This window comes from Aythya marila, assembly GCF_965140915.1.
Source record: "Aythya marila genome assembly, chromosome: 16".
Lineage (NCBI taxonomy): Eukaryota > Metazoa > Chordata > Aves > Anseriformes > Anatidae > Aythya > Aythya marila.
In genome coordinates, this window is record NC_139057.1 from 15,888,170 (window position 1) to 15,907,653 (window position 19,484).

A 19,484-nucleotide genomic window follows, 5' to 3' on the forward strand; every position below is an offset into this window, starting at 1 on the left:
CAAACAGGAATACCCCTGCTGAAACGAAGAGGTTTGGTTTCTCACCCCAACCACTTCAATAAACTGCCGAAGGGCTGCCAGCCCCCTTTGCACTGTGATGAAATGTTTGTTACAGGGGGAGCAGGCAAGGGCAGCTGGAAGCTCACCTCCAGCACAGGAACACACCAATGACTTGGACAAGCCAGGGTCATTCCCCCCAGCTCTGCCCTGGCCTCCCTCACCGACCTTGGGCAATTATCACCTCTTCACTTTAAGATGGGGATAATACATATACTGCAGGTTTGCCCTGGCCTTAAGTAATCCATCTTTTCAAAGCACTTTGAGAGCTTTGCTTGATGAGTATAGACATTATAATACTCGTCTGTTCCCATTACATTCCATGGGAGTTTTGCCCTCCACAGAGGCAGGGCTGGGGCTGCCAGTGTTACTGTGGGATCTAGAAAACAAACATGCTTGAGATACTTGAGTGTTAGCATTTTGGTAAGGGGCTATAGCAGGTATAAAGGCACAGTGCTTGCGTAGGGATGCTTGAAAATCTTATAGAGTTGCTGTAAATGAGTAGATTTTTCCCATTAAAAAAAGTCAGGAGACCTCATTGACACCTGCTGGTAAACACGCTTGGCTCATGCCAGATAAAGGAGACAGGAGAGGCCAGGAAGAGCTAGGACAGCAGAGAGAAATAAACCAGTCAGACCCAGGAAGAAGCTTACTTCCAAGGTTTGCCCCTACTGTACCAAGTGGGAGAGTGTGTGCAGATACCTCCCCAGGGACTAACCTAGGAGCAAGGTCATCCTAAGGATAAAGGGTGCCAGAGCTAAAGCAGCTCAGGTCCCCAGCCCTAAGCAATGGGGCAGGGATCCCAGGGCTGTTGCCAGCTTGTAGGTGCACAGCCCAGAGCAAGGTGAAGCCGCTCTGCCCTTGAAGCAGCTCAGCACCATCAGGCCAGCAAGCTCTGTGCTACTACAACTGCGAAGCCAACCCAGCCCATGCAGGGAGCAAAGTGGGCAACTCTTGTGGCAACATGATCTCTCTGATCCCTGCCTGCCTCCATTTAGTAGAAGCAGGGACAACATATAGCTTCTTCAGGGAAAGCTAATATTAGTGCCTTGCTCACATTCACTGGCCCCATCATCTTTTCTGTTGCTGCCAGAGATCTCCATGGAGTAAATCATATTGACTGTGTTTATTATAAGAACTAAGCGATCGGCTGTGAACTTTCTTTGACATAAATATTTTGCCATTAGTAGTGAAAAATAGCAACGCTTGTGTTGTAAAAGTAGCATTGGATTGTTTCTCTCAGTGGGGGCTTCATGTTGAAAGAAATCAGAAGGAAATTGTGAACTGCAGGATCAAGAGGAACAGACAGAAGGAGGAACCAAGAGCTAAACACCCCATTCCCTCCCACAGGTTGATGGCCAGGACACTTATCCCACTGTATAAAAGCAGTTAAAAGAAGAGAGCATTTAAAAAAAAAAAAAAAAAAGGAAGAATTGTTTTTTCACAAGACTCTGGAGCACATCTGCATAGCTAGCTCTGGCTGCTGCTGCAGTAGGTGCACCCCAGTTGGGGACAACGTGCCTGATGCTGGCTTTGTTTGCACGTGTACCAGCTGAAGCTTCACTCACGCTTTGTGAGCATCACACCATGCCTGCATTTCCTGCACAGATCAGGCCCAGCACTTGTCTTCTGAACCATTATTCCTAAGCCTCTGCAGTTACAGCTGAAAAAAACAAACAAAAAAAAAAAAAAAAAAACAAACAAACAGGGATTTTCCGTTCTTGCACCATTTCCTATATTTTTGACTGGTGATGTTGGCACCTTAAATCATATCTGTTCACAGGCTGAGCAACTGAGAGGAGGGGAGAATACTGAGCAGCAAGTGGAATGAATCTCAGACAGATTTTTCCAAGGTACAAATGAGAGTTGGTGCTTTAAAAATAAAATCAACTATACCTCCACAGAATTCATCCCGAGCATGGTAGCTTGTCGCTTCCCTCCTGAGGCAGGCACTCTCATACAGATGTGGATAACTGCCCTCAAGGAAGACCACAAACATGGTCCAGGCTCTCCTAACAAAGTTACAAATAAGCTAAAAATGCAGCGGTATGCCTACACACATTTATCTACACCATACAGTTCAAGAAGCACAGTATGTACATCAAGAGGACTACTAAGCTTAACAATTTTAACTTTTTTTTTTTTTTTTTAATGCTTTAAGAGACTGCATGCCTGCAGGTTTGTGTGTAAGCTGCTGAACCCAAAACATTATGGCAGCAAATGCCAGGCAGCTGTCTGCCTGGATCCTGGGGGTGCTCAGTGATGCAGTAATAGGCCTGGAGAAAGGATCACCTTTGACAGGCGAGAATCCCACCTGGAGAGCTCACAATAAGCTTGCTGTTGGCAGATGTGCACCAGGAAATAACAGGAGATGTTGAGCTGGGGATGTGGGAGGCTGAGAAGCTGGTGCCATGGTGCCTCCTATGCTAGAGGGATCATTGACAAGATTCTTCAGAGCCAACAAAGAACCACAGGAAACAGCTGCTGACCTGGCAGCATTATATTTTTTTTTGCCCTAAAATGGGGGCTTAGGGAGGCTGTCATGCGGGGGAGTTTTGGGAAGTGGTGGCACAGCCATACATTGCAGAAAGGTCATCAGCGAGACAGAAGCAAAGGACACACTGCAGGGAATGGCTGGAGGAATTAGGACTCCCCAGGCAAGAGGTATTATAAACTCACTGGAAGGACAGGCACCCAGAAAAGAGCTGCAGGATGAAATGAGACTGATACAGAACAGCAATTGTTTGTGTATCCACAGGACAGTGCTGTGCTAGAAACCCAGCGATAAGCTATAAACCAAAGTGGCAAATCCCTCAGCCCATGGGAAAGGCTTTGGAATGAGGCTCTGCTTTTGATGTTCTCCAAAGGCAGAAGTTTACTTTGGATGAAGGGACTATTCTCCTATATGTAGCAGGAAAGCCAAGGCAGTAGTTGCATCAGAAAAAAAAAATGAAAGAGACAGCTGCCAGCAAAATGTGGGTAATCTAGCTGTAACAGTCACAGTCAACACCTGCCCTGAGATGGGAGTCTGAGAGACAGAAGACACGGCTGAGATGCAACCCCAACAATTAGGGAGAGGGGTTTCCTCTGCTGAATGCCTTGGAGATGAATGAAAATGGCACGCCATAAGGGAGAGACAGGAATAGAAAGCCCATGTGGGGGAAGAACGCTCTAGATGTAGCAAATGCATCTCCAAGAGGCTTTATCATTCTTATTTTGTCCCTACTATCAATAATAATAAGGAGAGAGCTTACAGAGCAACCTCTTCAATCCCTAAGCAATGCTCCCAGAGATTAGCAGCAGAGAGCAGCGGGCAGCTCGAGAAAAGCTGTTCAACAAATGTAGAGGCATGCATAATAAGATTACTGAATTGGAGTTGCATGTTTTCAAGGATAAATGTGATATTGAACTGGCAAAGGCATTGTTGGACCAGGGCAAAAAGATGAGAAGTAGCCTGCCAGAATGGAGGGACTGCTGCAGCTGAGCTCCCAACGAGACAGGAACAAGCGAGAAGTGGAAGCAGCCCTCCAGAGCAGAGAGGAAGTGCATAGCCTACTTGACATGCAGATATGCAGAGCAGCTTTTTGCAAAGTGGATGATGTCATCCTGTTTTTCTCAGCCTTCAGGACAGCAAGAGAAAAATAGATGAACCCAGCACACGCACAGGAGTCTGTAAGACAAGCAGGCTTTTCCCCTCCTGTCCCCCACTGTGCAACAATAATTGCTCAGATATTGATCAGGAAAATAATTTGTAAGAACTCAAAGTAGGAAGGATTTCTTTTCTCCCTAAGATGCAAAAAGGGTGATGCTGGATCTTTCCAGCACTTCTGCAAGTGATCAGAGGATTTCCAATACCATATAAGCTAATTAAGGTGTTGAGTGGCTCTGATTTGTTTTGTGTTTATACCGGAAAGCAGGAAACAACTGCAGCCTGGGATTTTTCAGGATGCTCTGAAGTCTACTTGGATTTACAGCTAGGCTGGCTGCCCCAAGGGACATGAATGCCTCTCCAGGCAGATAGACCCACAGATCCTAACTAGTTTCACTAGTAAAAACAACAGCTATGGGAAGGACTTGTACTCTGGAAATCCAGGGCTGCTAACTGGGTTGCAGCTGGCAGAAACCAGCTGCTCAGGCTTAGCCTTGGTGAGGGAAAGGCCAATTCAGATAAACCCCCAAACCAGAGTGCTGGAGAGGCACTAGCCACTGCTGCTCCAAGACTTATACCAAGTCCCAAGGAAAAGCAGCAGCAGTTTGGCTTCTGGAGAGCTGATTTCCTTCCCTAAGGGAACTACAAGGGAAAACAACCACACAACAAAATGTAATAACTATTCCAGAAAATATCCATACTTGTCTTCTTCAGAAGTAAATCCAGACAGAAGTGAACACTAGAGTCCTTCATGGTCAAAAATTGATTTTGTGAGTACACCAAAGTACAGGAGAAATGTTATAAAAACAAACAAACTACTGGGAGAATTACAGAAATTAGCAAGAACACACAGAGACAGCAATCACAGGAAGAGAAGGAAGCATCCACGTAGATTGCAGTGGGTATTTCACAGGGATATACAGGCAAGTAAAGTCACAGAAAGCAGGATAAACTGATCCTTTGTCTTGTGAGGTAAGATAGGGAGAAATGAGTTTAATTAAATTAATGTCTACTCAATATTTTTTCATTTGCTATGGAGTCCCTCCTCATGCTGAGTTTTGTGCATGTGAGTTTCGACACTGAGTGAAGTGAGCTCAGCAGTGCAACAGAGCCTCAGTGTCAAGCAGCCCAGTGGGTTAGAGGGCTCGTGTGCCTGTGGCACTGCCTGATGCCAGGGAAGGGCACTCTATGTGCAGGGATGATCAGCCAGAGTACTGCCATGCAGCCCTTCAGGCCCTCTCACGAGGACAGTGCAGCTTTGGTCACAGCCACGAGGGGATGAAGTGTTATAGGGAAGGAGCAAACACCCCTCTGCTAGCACAGGCTGGTGACAAGTAACCCTGGGGCTTCAACAGCCATCTAATTCCTCGTCTGAGAGATCTGGAGGCTCTCAAGGAGTGGGTAATACAGGATCTAACAGAATGTTCTTTCTGGTCACGTACAGGGTGTAACATCGGACATAAATAAGTCAGTACTTGCCATGAGGTGGTTAGTTTAAAAGCCAGACAGATAAGTCAAAAGGTACAGGCAAATCCCCACTGGATAACAGAGCAACAAAAACGATGGGCTGGGGGATTCTTCTTCCCTTATTTTAAGGCTGTTTTCCACCCTGAGGTACTTCACCTATAATTCCTTTTTAAAACAAATAAGACAATGACTCGCCCTCTCAGGATTTAGTTCATCCCAGTATCACCATGAGAAGTTCTGCAGCAAGCTGTTATGGAGGGATCTGGTTAGGTGTTGTGCAGAAAGTGTTAAAATACAAACAATGCTGACAGCCAACAAGAAAACCCACCTTGCCAAAGCAGGAGTTAAATAATGGTGCATGGCTTACTAGGACACTGTGCTGGGTTTAGGGAGAACATGCATTTGTAGCCATTTTCTAGATTCCTTACAGAGAACATGAAGGGGGCCTGTACGTGTTATATTTAAATGAGAAAAACAAAACAAAACAAAACAAAAACAAAACAAAAACACCTTTTGCATTGAGTGGTACAATCTGGAGAAAGAGAGTAAGTGAAAGGAAAATAATTTGGGGGAAAATTGATACTAGGTCATCCAGTGACAGTCATTAAACCTCAGAAAGGGAACAAAGCATGCTATTCTATAGGAACAGTTGGAGCACCCAGACCTGGCAAAGCAGGTCAAATCTGGCTCTAGGAAAGATGACAGAAGTTCCTGGAGACCTGTAGTCTCAGCAAAAGTGCTCCACTGAACAGACAGCTTCTGGACAGCTTTTTTCAGCCATCAGGCTCAGATTTAGAGAATGCAGCCTGAAGTGGAGCCTGGGCACAGCTGGTTAGGTCAGATAACAGGTCAGGCTGCCAAGTCCCTATCCCCGTGCCCATCTATCAGAAGATGAAGACTGGGCCCAGCCTATTCAATATGTAGAATTCTCATGAAGGTGATGAAAGCAAAGGGCACACTCTGGCAGGAGAGAAAAGCTATCTACCAGCAGGGAGAATAACGGATAAAGAATAGGCTTACCAGCTCTCCTGTCCCTGCCTGGTAAGCTAATTGTTCATCATGCCCATTTTTCTTGCTACACTTGAAACGAGTCAAAATCAGTGCTTGAGAACTGCTGAAATATTTGAGGTCTGAGAACATACAGCAACCATTTTCATTACAGTAAAGAACCCATAGAATGGGAGCTTTAAATGGGAAGAATAATAATGCATTACAGTTCACTCTCAATTAATCCAGAGCCTGCAATTCCGGATGCACTTACTCCGAGAATTTTCTCAGAAAATGAAGCTAGAGTGTATTTCATTTATAAATCACAAAAGACACTTATTTGGCAAGGATGACCCCCTACTCATATACAATAAATCATGAACATCAACAGTCTCTAATGGATTTTGAGTCAGTGCCACAGACAGCGAAGCCTGGGGCCTGTGTTTCAGGATTCCAGGACTGTGCCAAAGGAGCCTTATAAATGATTAATGCATTCAGCACAGTGTCATCTGGAGAGAAAAAGACGTTCTGGGGCTCCGTTTGTCATTAAAAAAAGTGATAATCGGTTCAGTAGCAGACCATGCCTCTTCCTTCCCCTGCGAGAATGAGCCATTTAGCTCCACACTTAATAAAATACCTTCCCAAAACTTCATACATGCTCTCCATTCATGGTGTGCAAAATTTCCGGGAGAGAAGACAGGGAAAGGAAAAGCCTGTTTTCATAAGTAGCCCTCCAAACCCAAGCTTCCTGAGGGATGGAGCCAGGGTTTGCAGTTGCAAATGCATGTACAAAAGAGATAGGCCTCAGCCACCTCTATAATGTCACTTTCTACTTCTTTGCCAAACTGTGAGGATGCTGGTACATAGAAAATGCAAGTTTTGGTCCCTGCTGCTCAGTCTCTCGTGCTTTCCAGTTATCCATCCTACAGTTTTCAACCTCTCCCCCTTTACTTTTGTCCCCATGGTTACTGAATCACTGTGTTCACAGAGATTTTCCTCAGTGAAGAATATGTGACTAACATGAGACAGCTAAATTATCAGAGCCAACTCTGACATTGGTTTCTCCTAACGAGGATCTTATCTTCCAAATGCTTTCAAATAGATCTGTTGCACTGGCACCAACTTCAGAGTTGCAGCACTTCAACTATTGAGAGACAGAGCTGCAGCAGCTTTGTACAGGGAGACTTAAAATAGGCTGGAATCAGGTAAAGGAAGAAATTCAGATGCTAGCTTTAGCAGACCTGCAGCCTAAGACTATGTGATACACATATCTAGGAGATGCACTTCACAAAATTTTGAAGTCATCCTAAAAAGGAATGCATTATTTCTGAACTGGACCTGGGTCTAGGAGTTTAAGTAGATTTCCTCATTTAAAAACCAGTTTGGTTAAGCAGTAGGATACACACATGTTTTGGGCCCAAAGCAATCTCTGTTACACAATGCATCAGGACAGACCACTAAATAACAAACCTACCAACCTCCAGTCCCAGCAATCAGCATATGCTGACCCAGGACTCGGTGGAGCTGCTCCCACACTGACCAGCCTACGTGGCCCTCAGAGAAGCACAAACCAGATACCTTCCAAACTACCCAAAAAGCATATGTTAAGCCTCATTCACATCTGGGAGGTCTTTCTCCCCTTCGATCACAGCGTCTATTGAGCCACAATTGCCCAGACACTAAAGCAAGGGCAGGAGGGCAACACCTCATGTAACCATCACTGCAGTCATGAGCCAATATACACAAGACTTGAGAAGAGGTGGAGATCTTACCTTGGCCGCTACGGAGGAGTTGGGCTTCTCCAGGAGGTCCCAGAGCTTTTTCCTTTTGTCAGCACAGCAAGTGTTATCAAATTCCTCCCCTTCCCTTTCCCTCAGTGTCTCAGCTTCTCTCTTCAGCTCCTCATTCATCTGTTCCTTCTTCTGGTGGTAGCGGGCCTGGCAGCAGGACTCCAGGTAGATCTCATCCACCCCCCAGTAGTCCAGCTCTTGGCTGAAGGACAAGGCGCACATCTCCTCCATCATGTGCAGCTTGCCAGTACGGTAGAAGTTCAAGATTGAGGTGAATGCCCCGGGATGCCTGTCGAAGAAGTACTCGTTCTCCTCCAGGTTGTAGTCATCGCAGATCTCCATGAGGGAGTCATGCGTGTTGCAGTCTCTGAGCTTACCCAGCCTGGTCCGTGGCAACCTGTCCAAGGTCCGCCAGAGAACCTCGTGGGCCAACCCCCCCACGTTGAGCTTGACCCGGCGGGAGCAGGCCTTGCTCCTGACGATCTCTGTGGGGTCCGGAGGCAAAGAGGTAGTAGAGCGAGATCCATGCTTATTCATCCCCAGAGGCATCTCTGGTCCCCCTCAGGCTGGCTGCTCCAAGGCGCGGTGCGGAGCGAGGGCTGGCGGGGGAGGGAAGGGGAGGGGGGGGCCGGCTTCTCCTCACCTCTCCTTCCCCTCCATGCCCCGGAGCTGTAAGAGAAGCCAACCATGGGGCCCGAGGCCGGCCTTATCCCCGCGGGGCAGCGCCCGGCCCCGTTAATCAGCTCAGGGGGCGCGGCGGGCGCTGTCCGCCCCCGTGGTGCTGAACCACGCTCCGCGCCCCGGCGGGCGGCCGCGGGCAAGCGCTGTCCGCGCCCGTGGTGCTGAACGCGGCGCCCGCGCCCACGTGGCCGCCGGAGGAGCCGCCGCTGAGCTCCCCCGGGTGGCGGATGGGTGATGCCCCCCCACCCCTAAATCCGTGGATCTGACTCCCCCCACACGCCACCCACCACCTTGGGACCCACGAGCTCTGCGGGAGGGTCGACTGCACGCGCGGTGCTGGGGGAGAGGAGGTAGGGCACGGCAGTGGTGCGGGTTTTTGTGGGTTTTGCTTCTGGAAGAAAGGCTGGGAATTGGTGGATTAAAGGGCTCTGCACGGTACTGCGAGGGGAAGCTCCCCGAAAGGAGCCGGACCGACAGCCACCAGGGGTACTGCCGCCTTGGCCCCCCATCCCGCAGAGAAGCGGCCCTGCCACCGCCGGCCCCCGGCCGCCCCTTGCGACCCTCCCGGGGCAACTCCCCTCCGCGTAGGAGCCAGGGAGAAGCTGAAGCTTTTTATAACTCCAGCCTCGCAAATTTTCCCGAGGAAAGCGCCGGGGAAGGGAACGGGGGAGTATTTCCAGCCACTCTACCTCTCCGGGCTACCCAGGGACACCCACCCCCCCACTCCACGCAGCCCTCTGCATAAGAGGGAAACCAACGAAAACGGGAATAAGAACCACCCCCGAGCCTTCCTCGCAAAGCCAGCGGCTTAGAACAGCCCCGAGCACTGTTGCTTACACAAGATGGCACGAAGAGAAACCCCGGCGCAGCAAGGAACGGCTTCTCCCTGCCCAGCCGCGCAGCTCCGGGGGGGCTCTGCCCCTCTCCCCGCCGATCTAGGTGCCCCCCACCCTGGCACCGAACCGCGGCCGCTGCTCCTCGGCCGGGGGAAGGCTCCCCTCCTCCGGGCCGAGCCCGGCCCGCACCTACCTCCTCCTGCGGGCTCCCAGCGAGGCGGTGCGGGGCTGTGCGGGGCCGAGGGCGGCTACATGGTGCAGCGGGGCGGGCAGCCGGGGCGGCCCCGCTCGCATCCCCCCGCGGACAGCCTCGAGGCGCAGGGATGGCGGCCGCGCTCCCGTCTGTCCGCGAAGCCCAGGGGGAGGGGAAGCGAAAGGAGGTAAATCGGATCCCTCGGCAGGAAGCTTTTCCGAGGCCTTCCCTCGGCTGCGGCTCCTCGCTCCTGCCCGCCGTCAACGCCGAAGCCGCATCTGCCCCCCTTCCCCCGCCCTTCTCCCGGCGAGGACACAAAGGAAAGCTCCGGTGCTTCCTTCTGCTGCCTCGTAAACGGAGATCAACAAGTCGAGGCTGAACCTCCAGCTTTTCCCTGTAATTCTGTCCCGGAGTTGTTTGGAGTGAATTGGAAGTTGGGGGTGGAAGAGAGGAAGGCAGCTCCACCGTGAGCTGGGATGCAGCATTGCAGGGAAGGTTAACGCTTTCCTGGCCTCGCCCCTCTGCCCCAGGCCGATTTGCAGCGGGGGAAGGCGCCCGAAACAGCCCTAGCACCGAGGGGAGAGCCGCAGCATCCCTCCGGAGCGGGACAGGGTTATCCCCACCGTGCTCCGGCTCCCGGTAGTACCAGCCGTGAAAGCAGAAACAGGGATGGGAGCCAGGAGAAGAAGGATGAGCAGAGTGCTGATGAGCCCAGCAGGGCCCTCAGTGCTTTCTAGGCCCTGCTTGCTGAGCTAGGAGCAGCTGAGCTCAACGAGGCCACACATCAATCCGTGTGCTGGGGGTGAGCTGGGTCCTCATCCTCACCCCAGCAGTCTCTCATCAAAGGCAAGAGCCTGTTCTCAGGATTGTTGCATGCATTTGCAGATAGAGACGGGAGGAATATAAATGGATCTCTGTTGTTGATTAGGGATCTACATGTAATAATAATAATAAAAAATAATAATAATAATAAAAGAGCATCTTCTAACCGGAAAACACAGAAAAGGCAACACTGCAACATTCAAAGTCTCTCTCTACCACTTTCCTCCTTCCCTCCTGACAGGAGAAAACAGACCTCACCTGGAGCCTGTAGCTCCATTAACGCTGTTTAATGGGTACATTAGCACCACTTAACGCAGCTCACCTGCTTAGGCCGGGGTAGCAGAGGTGCACAGCTGTGCTCTTTAGCCTTTTCTCCTCTTTACATTGATTGACTGTGGCTCCTGGAATCCTTAGTGACAATTCCCACTTCAGGGTTTCTAAAACAGGAGCCTGATGTCTGGCTTTGTGTGATTAACTTGGGAAAGGCTTCTCCTTGCTTTCCATGCTTCTCCCTTTACCCAGCTCCCCTTTCCTAGTGTACACAGTATCGATGTTATGCTGCTATTTTTGGCATTTGAATGTTCATGTCTTCTTAAGAGATGACCTTCTGAAATCCCAAACAGTATTTTTCTGGCTCGATCCTATTCTCCATACCTCCCACAACAGCACATATCATCTGTATATCTCAGAAGTTTTTACAAGGAGAAGAGGGCCCCTGCTTTCCTTCTGCAGATGGGGAAGTAAAGGCATAGAGAAGCACTCAGTGGGGAGGCGGGAGGAAGAGTTGGGAGCAAAGATTGTTGACCAGCTTAATCCCAGCCCAGTGCCCTTCCACTGATGTAGCTCCCCCACATCATGCAAGCCTACAACCAGTACTCAGAGCACTTCATTTCTCCTCTCGCTTTCCTACAATTTCACCTCCAGACCCTACTTTACCCTTCTCACAATAGAGATGAAAATTCCTGACCAGGGCTGTAATCATCTGTTAATGATTACAAAGAGCCTTGAAACGTCCAGCTGGCAGGCGCTGCATGAGAGCAGGTTGTTTGTTAGCACTGGCATCCAGGGTGCATTATCTCCTGTTGTGACAAATGCAGGATGCTCTCCTGTGGAAAGAGAATGGTGGGAGGGAAAATGACAAGTAGCGTAATACAGGGACATGCATCAGATTCAGTACAGTTAAATCACTGGAAAAGAAGCAAATCAGTTTTATTAGCAGGGTGTTTGTATCTTTCTACATTGTTCTTGATACACTGCCCATGTCATGCACATGCTCTGGCAAGAGACCAGAGAACCAGCTATGGGTGGGGGGACATGAAGGAGCAGCATGGAGGCGCAGGCTCCTGCGCTGCTGTGTGTTTGCCCTTCCACAAAAGCTGGGGATAAAAAATCATACTCAAGCCTCAGGTGGAAGCAGCAGGAAGGAGCCCAGCAGCCCCTCCAGCTGGCTGTGCCTGGAGTGATCAAGCAGCCTGGGTGGGAGGAGAGGATGTTCCCCCGGGGATGTCCGTTCTGTGCAGCACTTCTTGTTCCACGGCTGGCGAGTTTGTCAGCAAGGGGCAGTGCAGGCCTGAGGATGCAGGAATGTGCAGCTTGCCCTCTCTTCCCCAAGGTTATCTAACCCGCTCTTGCTTTGGATATTCCTTTTGATTGATATTTTTTGTACCCTGAGCTTCTGCATACTTAATTTGTGGTTTGTTATTACCACAGCCTATGGAGCCAGCCAAATGCCCGAATGCAGTCTGTTGCAAACCCACTTCCTTCCCAGCTATTACAGCACTTATTGACAAGGGAATACCTTCAATCTCAAGTACTTAAGAGGAAATGCACAGAGTATGGCTTAAGTGTGTTCTCCTGGGCCCACAGTCAGGGGTGTACACCGATATGGATTTCACCTGCCAGCCAGAAAATGTGTGGAAGGCAGGATTTGTTGGTCTGCAGCGTGATAGCGTAGCAGGCTGAGCCTGGATGTGGAGCTATCCCTCTGCTGATCCGCAGTGACTCCTCTGCCTGCATAAGGAAAAGTATCACAGCTTCACAAACACCCACGCCCGTACAACAGTCTGGCATCTTCCGTCCATCCTGCGAAGCAAGAGGGGAGGCTGATTTACATTGTTTTCCTGGTCACAGCAAACAAATGGCTGGGAGGAAGAGAGGATCCTCGCGCACAAACAAGCCCGTGACCATCACAGCAATGGCATTCAGAACAATGGGTTTCCAGCAGAGAGCAGCACGGCAGCTCTGGTGGCCCACGAGTTTTGGCTGGTTCCCAGTGCTGAGGGGATGCTGGTTTTCATGTTCTAAAAGGAGCTAGAAGATGTCACAATAACCCATATTGTTCTCGCAGCCCTGGGGCCCTGTACTTGTACTTGTGAGCGTAAAGACAGCCGCACACAATGAGCTGTCTCAGTTACAGTGTGTTTCCCATTACGTCTCTTTAAGGATTCCCTGAGTTTTCAGGGATTTTCTTTCCAGCCACGTTGGATATAATGGACATTTTCTTTTATAGTCTCAGATCCTTTCCCTTAAAAGTGGAAAAAGAATTATCAGGTTTCTTGGCAGAGGTCTGTAACAAGTGCTGAAAAGCGCAGAAAGAACTGGGATGCATGGTGCAGAGCGCTTGTACTACCGAGAGCCCAGGAGCATGAAAATATTGGAGTACCAGGGAAAAATGCTGGAAGCAGATAGCAAGACACAGTCCAAAAATGAACTTTAAAGAGCCATGCCCTCCCTGGAACACCCAAGCAGAGCTTGGAAGGCCGTGTCAGGAACAGCTGGGCTCCATCACCATTACATTCTCTGCTGCTGAAAGCCCTTTTAGGAGGGTTTTGGCCGTAGCTGCAAGCCCACAGTGCTTTGGGGGCAGCAGGCTCTGCCCGCCCTGAGAAGGTTTGGTAGCAGTGGTTCTGTCCCTCAGCCTGTCCCCATGCTCCATGGTTCACCTTGCCCTCTACCACCCCAGCTCACACCATGGCACAAGGAAGCCTTTCCTGAGTTTTTCATTTACATTTGTAAGTCCACAGCAGTAGGTCCAAAAAGCAGAGTCTCAGCTCTGACAGCTCCCTGGGGTCCTCAGAGAAGCACTGAAGGGTCTGGGAGGGCTGAGCTGTGGGACTGGGAGTCTGTAAAACTGGAGGTGGAGAGAGGTCTCAGCAGAGACCAGGAACAGACGGCAAACACTCCTTGGCAGAGGGCAAAGTCTCTGTAGACTCAGATGTAGAAGAGAAAGGAGAGGTGAGAGCAGACCTCTCATATCTGGGAAAGCAGTAGCCACATGGGGACCCTGTCCTGCAAAGATGTGATGTTTTCAGCTTGTCCAGACTTCTCAGACACATTTGTGAAGTCTCAGGGGTGCCCAAAGACACCGCATGGACCCCAGGTGCCAGGCAGGCTTCCCCTCACCCCGCTGTGAGCAGGGCTCAGGCAGAGCCGTGCTCTTGCCTTCCTGGGGCCAGCTGGGCTCTGGTGGCTCTGGGAACAGGGCAGGAAATACACCTGTACAAACAGGGGGCAGAGAACTTTCTGATTGAGGTTCCCAAAGCACATTCAGAGCTATCCCCATTGGCTTCAGCTTCCTGTCCCTCCCAGGATGTGCATTTCCTCCCTTGTAGCTCTTAAGCAGCCTCTGTGCTCTCTGATCACGAGCACACGGTGCTGCTCCTCTCCCCAAGGATGGCTCCAGCAGACCCCCCCCCCCCCCCCCCCATGCCAAAGACAATTATTTCAGGGAGAAAAAATGCCCAGACTTTTCTGCTGGTTGAGGAATAAATGCCCACAGCTGGGCAATTTGTCCCTGTCACCTCTCTGCTAAGGAATTTGCAAAATGATCTGAGAAAGTAATTTTCTCCTAGCTGTCAGCACCACGGACTGAATCCTGGGGCCCTGCAGCAGTGCTCGGTCCTGGGACAGGTGGCACAGGGGTGCTGCTGTCCCCTGCACCCTATGCTGGGGCCGGGGGCGGACCCTTTATCCTCCCTGCTTGTGCTGTGCAGGCAGAGCTTGCACAGTCCTGGCAGCCACCTGTAACAAGTTACCTAACACTCAGCTTTAAGCAGGGAATTCGGTAAGGCAATTTGACCTGCTGTATTATTCAGCAGCTGGGGATTTATTAGGCCCCGGGGGCCTGGAGGTTCCTATTTGTCATCCCAGCACCTGTCAAGAGAGAGGGCAGCGGAGCCAGGGCCTTTGGCTGGTTCTTGCCATGGTGGTGCAGTGACCACTTGGAGGGGTGACAAAGTACTAGGCACTCAGCACCCAGCTGCTGGGGGTTGCACGTGGCCCTGTGGCTGTTTACACCCCTGAGCAGAGCACATTTACAGCCCTGGGGACTGTGCCATGCCAGCCCCACGCTTTCTGCAGGCAGAGCCAGGGCTCCAAGGCAGCAAGGCTGCTGCTGAGTCCAGGCAGCTCTGTGGAACTCCAGTGCTGAGCAGAAGACACAGCTGGCGAGGACTGGGACTAGATAAACATTGCAAACCCAGTAGTGTTTGCCAACAGAGGTCACAGGTAATGCTCCTCGCTCCAGCTTGGAGGCAGCCTGGGTGCTCTAAGCAGTTGGAGAAGCAGCCTGCCAGCAGGCAGCAGGGAGCCCTTGCCTGCTCCAGGGGCAGCAGTGCTGGGAAAGAGCAGTAGGGGGAACAGGGAGCTCGGCTCCTGCTGCAAGAGACTGTGCTGGCACGGCTGCTTCAGGAAAGGCTTTTGGCAACAGGACGCTCGGCAGCACAGCTAGCATCTGGGGCTGCTCACGAGCTCCCTGTTCCAGTCCCTGGCAGCACCTTCCCTGTGTGGTCAAAGCAAACACAGCCAGCGCTGCAAGGGAGATCCAGCCAGGTCCCTGGGTGGCTCCCTGCATGCTGGAGGGGCTCTGTGGGGCAGCAGGGGGGCCTCTGGGTCTGTGCTTTCCAGCCGTCACCCCCCCCTAGTGGCAGCAGCTCAGGGTGGGAAAAACATCCACAGCTCTTGCACTGCCCAGTTTCCATCCAGACACGCAGCTCAGCCCCCAGCTACAATCTCCTTTGGGGTCTAGTGCTGGAGTGATGCCATCCCAAAGCATGGCTGGTTTTCCCAGGATAATGAGAGTAAGAACAGCTCTGCTCTTCAATCAGTGAGCCTGAAAGGACTCTGCAGCCAGCCAGCAGTTTCAGATGGTTCCTGGGAGGCAGATACCACGATATCCCCTTTTATACCGAGGGAAATTGAGACGGAGGAGGATTAAAGCAACCTGACAAAAGCTGTGTGGGGTGGGGGATGAATGAGCAGTCAAATGTACTCTAAATCCTAGGAGAGATCCTTCGGTGATCGTGGCCAAGATGCTTTGCCTCCTCGCTGCCACGTGCAGCTGATGGGGGGGGGCTCCAGAGAGCTGCCATTTTGGTGACAGTCAGTTGCAGCTGCAGGAGTACCATGAATTAATTGCCTGTGGGGAGGGTCACTTCCAGCCTTTCTTGGGTTATTTTGCATCTGTAATGCATATTTAATAAAATACGTTTTAATTCTCAGGATTACGAAGATCGTTTTAAAGCAGCTTATCTAACACTGTTCTCCTTCCTTGTTTTTCCCTACAGTGTTTGTGGGTGATACAGAAGGCTGCAATAAACCATTCTCGAAGGCTGGCTCGGATTAAACTTCTTCACATGGGACTGCACCACTCCCCATGAATTGCAATGAGCTCTTCTAAACCTTCCCTTCTGTTGTAGGCACGAGTGCTGCAGGGGAATAACACCCAAAGCTCCCAACCAGACAGAACAAACAGGAGGTAAGCTTACAACATGAAAACACTGTGATATCACACTGAAAGTGCAGCTCTGTTCCCTGGGACCCAGGGGGAGAGGAGGGTGCTGAGCAGAGCCACAGTGCTCAATGGAGGGTACTGCAGGTCCACGTTTTGGGACTGGTCACAGGACAGGGAAGTGCCAGCAGTAGAACAAGGCATTATCTGGAGTTGATGGGGAGAAAATGCTGAGGATGGAGCTCTTAGGATCACCTTTCCTGATGCTTGTATGGCCCCTCACTGAGGATGCAGGGAAGTTTCTCCTCTCCCTTGGGGTTTGCAGCCGCAGGCCCTTTCTTAAAGGCAATTTCTTGTGCTTCTTCTTTTGATGCTTTGTTCACTGTTCAAGTTGTTTTTCAGCTGGAAATAAAGAGAGAGTAAAGCAGATTCTTATTGATTTTATTTTAAATACCCCAACAATGAGAATTTGTCCAGAGAGCAGAGACCCCTGCTCAACACCTTCAGCATAAGGAGAATCTGATTCATTGGCTTCAAATTTAGGTACCAGCACTCCCCAGAGCCTTGCAGCAAAACCTTTAATAAAACATCCCTGCTCTGTTGAGAAAGTCATTTTTCAGGGTGATTAAATATCTAAAAAGTAGAGTGGTTTAGAAATGGAGATTTACTGTCATCTCTGATCTCCTAGCAATGGAGTGCTGTGAAAAACATTTTGCTGTCCAATCTCCTCATGATAACACAGAATTAAGAGTTTTGGTGAATGCTTTGTTTTTGTTTTTTGTTTTTGTTTTTGCAAAAAGAAATCGCAGTGCAGCTTTCCTACAGAACCCAGTAGCTTCCTTCTGCGAGGAGGGCAGAGGATCTGGCTGGAAGTCACCACTTGTATTCTCACCAGGCCTGGAGGGATGTTCAGCAGGACTCATCTGCACCTGTGGAGGACAAATTAACATCACCTGTTTGTAAGGAGATGTCCTGTTTGACCTAGGTCATAGCCGTCACCAGCTGGGGACAGTCACCATGCTTGGGAGCATTTCTGCACCAGGGCCACTCCTGCCCCCATGTCCTTCATCCTCCTGCTCCTCCTTCTTCTGTCAGACTGCAAGCTTCTGGCACTCCCCTTCCTATGACACCTGGCAAACAAGGCTGCCCTCCCTGCCCCTTGCAATTACATCAGGCCACTGCAGCAATTAAAGTGTTAACAATAACAGACCTGCCTCAAGATTATCATAATGGAGATTTCTATTTCAAAAGAGGTGTCAGCTACCCGCCTTTGTCTTTTTCTGTACATTAAATATTGAATATCCAGCCAGTATAATGCAAAACTTAAAAGACCTTGAGTTCAAGCCATTATGCCCCAGTAAATCAGAAATTCCCAGCAAACTCCCAAGCTTCTCACCCACTGTCAGGTTTGAAGAATGAGCAGCCATTGCCCATGGGCGCTTGCTGGACATTTCTCCAGCCCTCACTCACCTTCTGTATCACCCTGTGTGATGGGGGATGCCAGGAAGGTGGAGATGCTCTCACCAGTTTCCTTGGGCTCCTTTGCCCTGAAATGAGAAGGTGGTTCTCTGTCCAAATCAATAGAAGAGGTTAATTAAATTCCTCTGTACAGCAGCACACCACAACCTCCTCCCCAGTCACTGTGTGTGTGTGCAATCTTTGCTCACGTTGCCCAGACCTGTCTCTGGTTAAAAGCGCACTGGTTTTTGGGGTGCCACGTGTGGCTGCATAGTCCTTCCCTGCCCTGTGCTTTGTTGCTGTGTACCAACAGCCATGGATAGCAGCAGCTCAAGGAGCTGAGCAAGTCCCCAGGGTTCGTGCTGCCTCCAAGAGGAAATGCCCAGGCTGCCAGCAGCTGCTGTCCCACTTAGAGAAGCTAATAGCCCCCAGGAATGCTGCAGACAAGGGATTCAAATAAAGATGCCTCATAAAAAGCACGGTTTTCAAGTACTGTACTCAGTAATAAAAACTAAATTAGCTTAAAACTTGCGTAACAATGGCTTGCAGATAGCTTGGCTCTCCTGCTGCCCCAGCGCTGGCTGCTGGCAGCTCCCTCCTGCCTCTGGTTCCCTACGGCCACCAAAATTCCCCTAAAAAGCCATGTGAAGGTACCCCTGGGACTTGTGTCCCACTGCAGCCGTGCTGAGAGCCCAAGTAAGGTTGCACAGAGACAATATGTCCTGACAGTTCCAGACACTGAGCAGGTAACACTGGGGACGCTGCTCCTGGGGTCACTTACCAAGCCTGCCACTTGCATCTGTGCGTGCCCAGAGGGAGTGCTGCATTTTTTGGTGTGCTCCAGAGTTCTTGCTGCAGTCAGAATCAGCACTGTGAATAGCAGCCCTTGCTGTCTGTTCTTAAAGCATCAATCTTCCTGGATTTTAATTTAGTAAACCAAGACAGATCAGTTAAATTTTGTAAGAAAACAGCTAAAACCACTGTTCCTTATGGGAAAAAAAATAATTAGGGTAGGAACAAGCACAAACAAGCAGCAACATCTAGGGAACCATCCCAGGAACTTCAATACAGAGTTTTACAAGTCTGTGCAGTGTGGTCTGAGGTGGAGTCTCCCAGACATTTCCTTGATCTGGGAAATGTGGTGCTCCAGCATTAATAATGGACAAAAGCACATTTTTCATCCAGCCAACAGGAACTGACTTTGTAGATACAAGCGAATCTGTTGGCCTGCTTTGTGCCATGGTGCTCACAGTTTCCATGTTTAAATGCAGCCCTTCCAGACCCTGAAGGAGCTCCCCAAAAGAGCAACGTGCCAGCAGGAGCTCTGCAGCCCAGAGATGTGCAGGTCCCCTGGGCCAGCACTGCATGGGCTGGGAGCTCTAAGTCTAACAGGATATTTTTTCCAGCAAGTAAATATTGCAGCAATATTCGCACACATAGTGGTGACGCTGAGTCACCCCAGAGCATCTTGTCCTCAGTCCCCCCCTTGTGACATTGCCATCACTCTGCCTGGGTGAGTGTGCAAACCTACCTGACAGCTACTTTTTCCTCTGAAATGTGCCTCCATGATGCAGCTCACTTTGGCACACCCGATGTTCAGTTACTAGAAAGGATCCTGGGGCCCCCAGGCACCCAGTGCCATGCAGCACTGAAGCTGCAGGCTCACAGCTTCACAGCAGGTGTACAGCACTGGCATTCTGAGTGCCATTTTCTGCTGCCAGTTCTCCACCCCAACGGACTGATCAGTGCACTTGTTGGGTTTGAAGCCAGCCCTGTAGCAATTGTGAACAACCTTACAGAGAAGCAGAAGATGACC

The 19,484-nt window shown here is 50.2% G+C and overlaps 1 protein-coding gene across 1 annotated transcript in view; it reads right to left on the reverse strand.

The window, feature by feature from the left end:
• KCNB1 (potassium voltage-gated channel subfamily B member 1) overlaps nucleotides 1–8,499 on the reverse strand; it is a gene marked incomplete at its 5' end in the record, with an annotated part of 127,263 nt that extends 118,764 nt beyond the window's left edge. Inside the window, one exon of the mRNA XM_082773522.1 lies at nucleotides 7,933–8,499. Coding sequence (XP_082629648.1) covers nucleotides 7,933–8,499 — 567 coding nt within the window. The remainder of the gene's footprint in view (nucleotides 1–7,932) is intronic.
• Nucleotides 8,500–19,484: the final 10,985 nt, after the last annotated feature.